At 48.5% G+C, this 10922-nt stretch overlaps 1 protein-coding gene across 1 annotated transcript; it reads right to left on the reverse strand.

Annotated features, from left to right (window-relative positions):
• Positions 1 to 613: 613 nt before the first annotated feature.
• Positions 614 to 2574, reverse strand: LOC123121094 (protein FAR1-RELATED SEQUENCE 5-like). The gene is made up of 4 exons (XM_044541021.1): positions 2250 to 2574; positions 1597 to 2054; positions 1215 to 1502; positions 614 to 1108 (listed from the first exon to the last, which is right to left on the reverse strand). The coding sequence occupies exons 1-4, from the start codon at positions 2572 to 2574 to the stop codon at positions 614 to 616; spliced, it is 1566 nt and encodes a 521-aa protein (XP_044396956.1).
• Positions 2575 to 10922: the final 8348 nt, after the last annotated feature.

A 10922-nucleotide genomic window follows, 5' to 3' on the forward strand; every position in this document is an offset into this window, starting at 1 on the left:
AGCAGGAGCGTGGTTTAAAAAAATTAAACTGGAGGGCCTTTCTGCAAAATTACCAGAGCCAACCTGGCATGCCAAATGTCGCCTCCAGAACTGTTTTGTATGAATTTGTTACAACAGTCAAGTTGGAGGACTAGTTATGTGCGGATTTTTAGTTTTTGTATGAATCTGTTCCCACCCCTACAAGTTTATGTACCAATTGTGGTATTAACTCTAAATTTTAACAACCGTATACATGATCAACATGACCAGTACATATTCAGAAAATTCAGAGAAAACATTTCAATAGGATGAAACTGGTCTAACAGATAACAGCTAAACATACATGGTAACCTGGTTTACGTCTAGTCCTCAGAAATAAAAAATAGGTCAGTAGGATGAAATTGAAATTTATCTTATTAAGATGGACACCATATAGCTCTTTCGAGCATTAAACCAGCCTTAGTTGCGCGGCCTTGTGGCAATTGTTCCTCCGGTGTCCTTCAACTCCACAATTCTTGCATCTTGCTGGTTTACGTGGCTGCTTTGGTACATGTCCTCGTTCGGGACAGGTTGTCCGCTTGTGTCCCTGCTGCCTACATATCCCGCAGAACCTAGTTCTCTTACTTAAACCTTCCTATGGCGCCTTCTCCTTACTCATTGTCGGCCTCCCAACTTGCTTCCGTCTGGCAGGTGCCAGCAGGTTCTCGATCCTATTTGCAGACTCATTAGACGAGTTGCTGTCATCGTTTCCGTCGTCGACTTGTGTAGCTTCGAACGGATTGCATACGTCGCCTCCTGATTGTAACATTTTCTGAACAGTACCATTGCCGGCTAACCTGTCCTCCAAACCTAGGCCATCTCTGACATCCGTGTACGGCTTCATCTCGGCTGCACAGTGATTGAATAGTGATGTCAAGCGGTCGTAAGCTGCCACACTTGAGTCTCCCATGCGTACAAGCTCCATGGCTTGCTTGTACAGATTGAAATGCCTAAAACTAAATGGGTTTTCCTGAGCGTTGTCTCTCTGGTACTGCATCAGGTGGGCTGGAAGCACATCTCTCGCATCTCGTGTCCACCTTTTCACAATGTGCTTCTTTGGGATTTCTGTCACACGAATGAAGTCCATTACCTGCAAACGGGAGCATTTTTTTAGTCAGAACTACATCATGTAGCTGAGCAGGTCAGTTTTACAAAAATAGAGGAATCCTATATATAGTCATGCTATTTTGAATCACCTTCAGTATATGGCTGCACAACAGCCCCATGTGGGCAAACTGTCCGCACTCGCAATCAAATTCATCTCCACCTTCAATCACCGTCACCTTGTATGAGGTTCTGCACCACTTCTCCCGCCGTGCAGCATCTGTATGTATTGCGATATACTCTTTCCCTTTTTCTTTTTCTTCTACCTGATATGCACCACACTCATACAGTATATGGCCAAACTGCTCGAACATATCTCTTGTGTAAATCTTCCCAGCGTGTCTCTCAGTTGCCATATTTGCTCGCATAAGTGGCCTCCCCTGCAAAACAAGTCATCTATAAGTAATATCTCATTTGATCAGCTCAATATCACCGCCCCTAATGTGGCAATTTAGTATTTAGTTTTGCACTTACAATTGCTGTCCGCTTTTCCTCATAATTTTCTTCTGACTCACGGTCAAAAATTAAACTCATATACTTCCTCACAAAAACATGCATAGGGCAACCAGGCGGCACGTAGTTCTTTAGCATGTGATTTGCGCTTTCACTCCGTTGTGTACTAGTCATTTTTGCACAGAACACCCCCTTGAAGTAGGGCTTTGCCCATTTGTGCCGTATTTCAAACAAATTAGTCATGTAGTCATGACTTTTCAAGTTGTATTTGTCTATTAAGTACTTCCAGCCATCCTCAAACTCATCTATGGTTAGCATGTGGTTGACAACCTTGTGAAACTCTGGTTGAAAATCACTCTTCTTTGTGTACAATGGGCTAATCGACTCTTTTGCCTTCTTTAGCACATGCCACTTGCACCACCGGTGAGCCGTGTTTGGCATGACATTACTTATGGCAACCTCCATCGCCTTGTTTTGATCTGCAGTTCATTCATACTAAACTCATTAGTCTTACTTGGACTAACTGTTAGACGGATTAGTTCTAAATTACACTTATAAAATTGCATCCAATCTTACCGGTAAGTATTGTTTGTGGCGCCCTCCCCCCATTATCCTAACAAACTCTGAGAAGGCCCACTCAAATGTTTCCTCTGTCTCATGCCGAACTAGCACACCAGCTAGTATGATACTCTGGAAATGGTTGTTCACTCCAACAAATAACCCAAATGGCATGTCATACAGGTTGGTCCTATAGGTTGTGTCAAATGTAATGACATCCCCAAAGAAGTTGTACTGGAGCCTACTGTTCCCTGTAGCCCACATCAAGTTGCTGATCCTGCCCTCTTTGTCCGCCTGAACTCGATACGTGAATTGAGGATCCTTTGAGCACAGATCATGAAACACTTCCATTGTTTTCCTAACATCATCTTCTGCTTGCTCCCGGCTTATCTTGCCACACAAATTCCGCGGAGCTCTTTTGGTAAATGGCACATTCTCCATCTTTCCAAAAAAGCTGCCAATAATGCTGTAGACTTTTGACAAATTGACATTGTTCTGCCTCAACTGCTTCACTAAATCCTTGCTGTAAACGTCAATATGCTTGTGTGACGGCCAGTGTATTGTCTGGCCATATGTTTGTGACAATGCATGGTTGTGTCCATCTCGATGCTCTGCTATGTACCACCCATTGTCCTTTGTTCTCAGTAGTCTGATGAGGGATGGGCATTCACACCGGCACGAACGAGTATTCTCAACGATTGGCTTCCCCTGACGAAACAATTAAACTAGTCAGCCTCTGTCAAGTGCGCTTCAGGTAATATGTAACTTATTTGATGCCACATATAATTCCACTCACTAAGATACCAGGCATAGGCAGCAAATATACAGTATTTTAAGTCTGCAAAAATTCATATTCAAGTAACACGAATTTAAACCGTGGACCACAGATGAGCTTACACTCTATAGCGCATCCAAACGAGATACATGATGAACATGTACGATACATATTGAGAAAATTTAGAGAAGACATTTCAATACGATGTAACTGGTTCAACAGATAATAGATACGCATACATGGTCACCTTGAAATAGGAAACAATTCAGTAGTACGAAATGGAAACAATATCTTATTTAATTTCCACACCATATATGTGTCCTAGCATTAAATATTGTTAATATATGTTTGGTCTATCTTTCCTCTTACCGCGCATCCACACACGATCTCTTGCATACACTTGCTCATGTTCACGTTCAGCCTACTCTTTCCGTAGCGAATACCAAACCCTTTCTCCCATGAGTATAAATTGTAAAAGTCGTATGCTTCTCCGAGGGTGTCGAAACTTGTTCCAATCTTTGGCACCATAACTATGTCTCTTGGATGATCCGTGAACTCCCTAACGGTTTTCTCCAGCGCCGTGATCCTGTCCGCACAAGGAGGCCTTCCTGGAGCAGCAGCACCTACACGCACCCTGCCCATTCATATCACGCACAATAATAAGGCACGGGTCACCAAGAGAATATCAGCACCTCTGAGCCAAATGGTCCACAGTTACAGTCAATTCAATCAGTTAGAGAATATCAACACCGCTAAGCCAGATGGTGGGCATTTACAGCCAATTCACTTGAATTTTCATAATCGATCATCTTCAGAGTGCTCACCGGCGCAGATTAAAATCCTATGTTCTTTTAAACAGACAATCTGATTCAATCATATATTGTAAATCAACCATTCTATCATGTATTTACCATACCCAAAACGGAAATTCTTATATATAATTTTTCCAACGTATTTTCATCGGTAACTACTTCCAGAACTCATTCAAACAATTGCATATTGGTACTACTAAATCCTCATGAAATTTATAGGCTAGGTGGTTCACTACCTTTGCGTCCATCCTGGTGTCTTCGGGTCCAACTGCTCTATTGAGTGCTCGGACCCCTGAGCCTTATCCCCGCAGGATGCTTCCGGCCGATAGATCTGGGCGTCCGCACTTGAACCGGCCGGGGCTGGAGCAGGAATCTCCGCCGGCGCGGCCACAGGGAACCGCACGGGCTCCATTGTCCCGTTATTTTCATTGACCTCCTCAAGCAGAGTTCTAATCATTCCACACAAATTTATCACGCGCAGAGCATAGATCAGTCAGCCAAAAAATCAGCGCAGAAACATGGTAAAAAATAGCTCACGTGGCAGATCCGTACCTGTTTATTGGCTGCAGCAAGAATTCCATGGTCGGCGGAACCCCTGCGAGATTGCCGGGCCGCCCACTCGCCGTCGCCGGAGTCAATTACTCCCCATTCTCTCAGCCTCACCCCCCACAGGTAAAAGATACAAATCCAACTTCACTTTCTTATCCACCGACTCGCACAACCACTACATTTACTGCGTGCACTACCGGCGCTTCCGGCAGCCACTGTACCTGTTCCACGGATCAGGACCCCGGCGACAACGTCGAGCCACGGCTCATCCATGGACCGTCGACGGCATTCATCCCAGGCCCATCTGTCGGGTGTGTATAGTTCAGTATATATTCACTTCCCGTGCTCCCGATGGAACTGCCAACAGGCTCAGTAATTAAATGTATCGAATCTCATAGCAATTCTCGACGAACCTGATACCGAGCTCCTGTGCGCTCGCCATCACATACTCCGTGTCCGAAATTTATGGTTTTCTACTACGTTTCCCAACATCTTCTCTAATGCAGCTTTCACCAGATTCTCCTCCTGCCTGCAGATTTAGCTAATCTTGTTTTATCTTGTGAAGTTGCAAGAACCATCAGAAGAATGTTCATATGAAGTTAAAGCCTACATGTACAGGTATTCAATCTCAGCTTCCTACAATGATTTTCGTTAACTGTTAAGATGTATTCAAGATGCATAGGGAGATTTGTTTCGCGCACATTAGCATTATCAAATAGGCCAGATCTAACTATTGGCTTAGCCATGATTATTTGGAGATAATACTTTTCCCTGCACATCTTAGTTAAAAGAACATGCACATATCTCAACAGAAAAGGAAGCACCATAATCATGTTGTAACGAACAAACTTCTATTTCGATCTATGCTATTATAAGCACTTTGCCTCAAAGTAATATATTGATGTAAATTCTGGTTGTTTCAAAATGTACAAGGGTTACCACTTAATGATGATATAACTATTTACTCCCAAATCCCATATATCAAATTGCCGAAGATGAAGACAAGACAACCAATGTGTTAATTTAGAGCTATTTGCATATTGTTTACTTAAGTAAAAAACTCAATATTTTGATAGGCTATCTACTCAATCCTGATCACAAAACTAATGTCCAAAAGCAATTAGGAACAGCCAGACGACACAAGCATATATATATTTTTAGCAAAACAAGAATATAGTTGTGTGAGCAAATAGACATCGGAGAGGAGGGAGCATTCTTCAGAAGTACCTCATTATGCTTCACAATTATTATGTGAGGATTAAAGGATGTCCTAGATGAACTGATACGTCTCCGTTGTATCTACTTTTCCAAACACTTTTGCTCTTGTTTTGGACTCTAATTTGCCTGATTTGAATGAAATTAACCCAGACTAATGCTGCTTTCAGTAGAACTACCATGATTGTTTTTGTGCAGAAATAAAAGTTCTCAAAATTGGACAAAACTTTTTGGAGATTTTCTATGGAATAAATAAAAAGTACTGGAGTGAAGATCCACCGGTTGCCCACAAGGCACTAGGGCGCGACCACCCCTGGATGCGCCCTAGTACATTGTGGGGCCCACAGCGCGCCACTGACCCTAATCTCAGCTCTATAAATTCCTGTTTGCCGAGAAAAAATAGAAGAAATTTCATCACGTTTTACGATACAGAGCCACCGCCACCTCCTGATCTCTATCGGGAGGGCTCCGGAGAGCGGGGTTCGTCGCCATTGATACATCTCCAACGTATCTATAATTATGAAGTATCCATACCATGTTTACAACAATTTTATATGGTTTTGGTATGATTTGAACAGAACTAAATCGGACTGATGTTGTTTTCAGCAGAATTACCGTGGTGTTGTCGTTTGTGCAGAAATAAAAAAATTCAGAATGGGCTGAAACTTTTTGACCATTTTTTCTGGAAGAAAATAGATCCAGGAAGCTTCGGGGGAGCACCAGAAGACCCACTGAGGGAGTCCTGGACTAAGGGGTCCTCGGGCGTCCGGCCTGTTAGCCATGGGCCGGACTGATGGGCCGTGAAGATGTGAAGACCGAAGACCGCACTCGTGTCCGGACAGGACTCTCCTTGGCGTGGAAAGCAAGCTTGGCGATCAACCATGTAGATTCCTTTTTATATAACCGACTCCATGTAACCCTAGATCTCTCCGGTGTCTATATAAACCGGAGAGCGTAGTCCGGATAGGCGGATACACATTACCATAGTCATACAGGCTAGACTTCTAGGGTTTAGCCATTACGATCTCGTGGTAGATCAACTCTTGTAATACTCATATTCATCAAGATCAATCAAGCAGGAAGTAGGGTATTACCTCCATAGAGAGGGCCCGAACCTGGGTAAACATCGTGTCCCCCGTCTCCTGTTACCATCGATCCTAGACGCACAGTTCGGGACCCCCTACCCGAGATCCGCCGGTTTTGACACTGACATTGGTGCTTTCATTGAGAGTTCCACTCTGCCGTCGGCAAAGGGTCCGATGGCCCCTTCGATCGTCTATAATGACGTTGTCCAGGGAGAAACCTTCCTCCCCGGACAGATCCTCGTATTCGGCGGCTTCGTACTACGGGCCAACTCGCTTGGCCATCCGGAGCAGATCGATAGGTACGCCCATGGCCATCAGGTCAGATTTGGAAGCTTGAACTATGTCGCGGACATCCGTGGAGACTTGATCTTCGACGGATTTGAGACCGCGGCAACCGCTCCCCTTCGCCCCGATGAGCATGGCTTAAACCTGCCATCGGGCCGCATCCAGGAGATAACTCATGCCATAACTCTGGCCTTAGATCTGGAGCAGATCGAGTCATCCGAAGATGGGAAGCTCAACCCCATCACGGAGGCTACCGATTCTGCGGCGTTGGAGCCGCACACAGATTCCACTTCATATGATATCTGCATCAACAGAACCCCGGACTCGTTTCCGGCGACAAGTTCCGAACCCGGCGAGTCCGCAGATACCGAACTCGATCGGTTATCGATCTTCAAGTTCAGCACCGCAGACGTCTTCCAACACTCGCCCATGGGCGACGTACTAAACTCACTAAAAAACCTATCCCTGGCAGGTGACTCGCCGCCGAACTATGTCCGGTTCGAACTTGCGGCGGATGAGGGAAAATTTCGCCTCCCACCTGCCACCCACTTCATAGCCACTGTCGAAGACCCAACCAACATGCTTGACCCCGGCTCCAAAGACATTGACGGTATGGACGACGATGAGGGGCAAGGCCAGAACTCACTATCCACTAGACGCGGGACGGCCACTTCGTGGTATGACATGTGTATGGTAGACACACCCAACGACGCTCTCGACGATGACAAGGAGGATCCAGTTGAGGATAAACCTCCTAGTACACAGTCCGAACACTGGCGCGCTCAGCGCTGCTCTAAGTCACGTCGCTCAAGAGAAAACAATACTAGCACCGGAGAAGATAACACTCCGGACATTGAAGACCCTGTTGAGGTAGGGTCCGAATAGGAGGAACAGGAAAGCGGGCAAGATATCCCTGATGAACAGGCCATATATGGAGACTCGGAGGATAGTAATTATCTTCCACTCTCCGAGGAAGAGGAGAGCCTCGGCAACGAGGATTTCATCGTGCCTGAGGAACCTCTCGAGCAGGAGCGCTTTAAACGCCGGCTAATAGCCACTACAAGGAGCCTAAGAAAGAGGCAGCTGCAGTTTCAAGCGAACCAAGATTTTCTCAATGATAGATGGACCGAGGTCCTGGCCGCCGAAGAATACGGCCTTAGTGGCCCAGACAAAAGCCACCCCAAGTGTAGGTGGCTCCATCAATACGATGGCGAGGCGCTGGAGCCCGTACCACCATCGCACAACGCGGTAGGCCGACCACAGTTCGGTCCGGATAAAGCAGCAGCCCAAGTAGAACACCATACCACCTCACTCGGCCGTCAAGGCAAGAGCAAAACAGCTCGGGGGCACACTCGCGATATCCAACAAGACCTAGAGGGCAGAGCAGGACACACAAGATCGATGAACAGATCGCGGGGACATGCCCCGACCGACGACGATGGATACCTATTTGGACGCAACAGACCCGACCACGCCCGGTCCGAAAACCGCAAACGGAATCCATCGGAGGTGCTCCACAGTGTGGCCCAACATAGAGGAGCCGCACACCCTCTCTGCTTCACTGACGAGGTAATGGATCATGAATTTCCAGACGGGTTCAAACCCATTAACATCGAATCATACAATGGAACAACAGATCCCGCGGTATGGATTGAGGATTTCCTCCTCCATATTCACATGGCTCGCGGAGACGACCTTCACGCCATCAAATACCTACCTCTCGAGCTCAAAGGGCCAGCGCGGTACTGGCTAAACAGTTTGCCAGAAAATTCTATTGGCAGCTGGGAAGATTTGGAAGACGCCTTTTGAGACAACTTCCAAGGAACATATGTCCGGCCACCAGATGCCGATGACTTAAGTCATATCGTCCAGTAGCCCGGCGAGTCACCCAAGGAGCTCTGGACTCGGTTCTTAGTCAAAAAGAACCAAATTGTCGACTGTACAGATGCGGAAGCCCGCGCGGCCTTCAGACATAGCGTCCGGGATGAATGGCTAGCACGTAACCTCGGCCAGGAAGGACCCAAATCCATGACGGCCCTCACCGCTCTAATGACTCGCTTTTGTGCGGGAGAAGACAACTGGCTCGCTCGTAAAAGTAACAACGCCAGCGACCCGGGCACTTCCGAAGTCCAAGACGGCAACGGCAAGCCACGACGAACCGAACAAAACAGTCGCAATAACAATGAAAGATCACGTGACACAGCGGTCAATGCCGGATTTAACAATCCAAAACCCGGTCAACGGAAGAAGCCACTGAAGGCAAACCAAGACGGACCATCCACCCTTGACAGGATATAGGACCGACCCTGCCAGATTCACGGCCACCCTGATAAGCCAGCTAATCATACCAACAGAAACTGTTGGGTCTTCAAGCAGGCAGGCAAGCTCAACGCCGAACACAAGGGGAGGAGGCCGCCAGGCGATAATGACGACGGAGCGGCTCACCAGCCAAATACCAGGGGCTAGAAACAGTTTCCCTCCGAAGTTCGACCACTCCCAGAACGGAAATAGCAGTTCGTCTTCCGCCACCCACCTCTTATACCGGCAAGATTTACACCGCGCGTACATAACTACGCACTCAAGATAGTATGGGCATCGACGGAAGCACAATACGGACAACCCTGCAAGCATTCCCGTAATGTTTTTTATCTGTTTTCTGTTTTTCTTTCTTTATTATCTCTTAAAAAGCAGGTGACAAAAAGGACAACAGCTACAACGGACTCTATCGTAGTTCGGATCCATACACTCACCTAAGGGGCCACTTCTGTCGGAGTAATGGGCCACGGGTAGCCTAACCCGAGTCCCAGAACCTTTCAAGACATCGGGGCCGGCTGCGCCCCTCAAGACGTCAAGACGAAGCGCCGCCTTCTGGTGGTCGGCTAGCTGAACGGCCGACTGCCAGAAGACGGCCATGCTCAGAAAGGCGGCTCCAAGGCGGGCCGACTCCTAGCAGGCGGCCTCCAGAGAGGCTGGCTCCTAGCAGTCGGCCCATGGTGCCCTCAACATCTGTGCCCCCATTAAGAAGACAAGACAATGCAGGGCTACAGTGTGACCCATCACCCCAGTATCCAGGGCCGGGCGTGGCCACAGTGCTCCGTACGGACGGAGATCTCCGCCCGGCGCGGTACTATTGCCATTCCACCCCTGACGTCACTCCTGTCAGGCGGAGCCCTGCTCCCACGACCGCTTGTCGGTACGGCCAGAAGACGGCGGGCCCTACCAGGCAGCGAGAGCCCAGAAGACGGCAGAAGCATCACCAGTCGGACCCGAGGGAGGCCGGCTCCTAGCAGGCGGCCCGTTCCCTCCTCGGGGCCCGTGCACCATTAACCAGATGAGACCCAGATTGGCTACAGTGATCTCCCGCCAGGCGGCGGGACTGTAGCCACGCACCCCTAACCAAGCAAGCGTCATTAGCATCACGGCTACAGTAATCCGCAGCCGGCAAGACCAGCGAGCGGCGGAGGCGGCCTGTCAGCTCCGTACCAGACCAGTCGGCGGGGCCCACCAGGCGGCGGGCCCCAGCAGCCGGCGGAGAAGCCGGCGACCAGAGAGACTGACAGTCGGGTCCTACACCCGGCCAGATTACCATTGTACCCCTGGGGGTAGGCCTATATAAACCCCCCAGGGCACCCATGCAAAGGGTTCCAACCTGTTAGCATTAGACACACACCTAGGGGGAGAGGAGAGCAAGCCCTGCCTTCTCCTACCTCTAGCATACAGCTTGAGGAGCACCATTGTACTCACTAGTGCCTTAATGATCATGCGGAGACCCCGCAGAGCAGGACTAGGGGTGTTATCTCCTAGGAGAGCCTCGAACCAGGGTAAAGTGCGCCGGCGTTCGTGTCTACGCCTCATCCCGCTTCCAGGCACCGGCGACGTTCTACTCGTTCCCACCATGATAAGTCATCCATTGGCATATGTCACACCCAACCCCCAACATTTGGCACCCACCGTGGGGCGAGGTGGACCTTCTCCCGGAGACCTATTCTGGACGGGAACTCTGTTCCTTCCTGGCGAGCGCAGCCAGCCCGGCACGCTAGACGGTGTCTGCACCGACGCGCTGCGCGA

Source organism: Triticum aestivum, chromosome 5D, assembly GCF_018294505.1.
Source record: "Triticum aestivum cultivar Chinese Spring chromosome 5D, IWGSC CS RefSeq v2.1, whole genome shotgun sequence".
In the NCBI taxonomy this organism is placed as follows: domain Eukaryota; kingdom Viridiplantae; phylum Streptophyta; class Magnoliopsida; order Poales; family Poaceae; genus Triticum; species Triticum aestivum.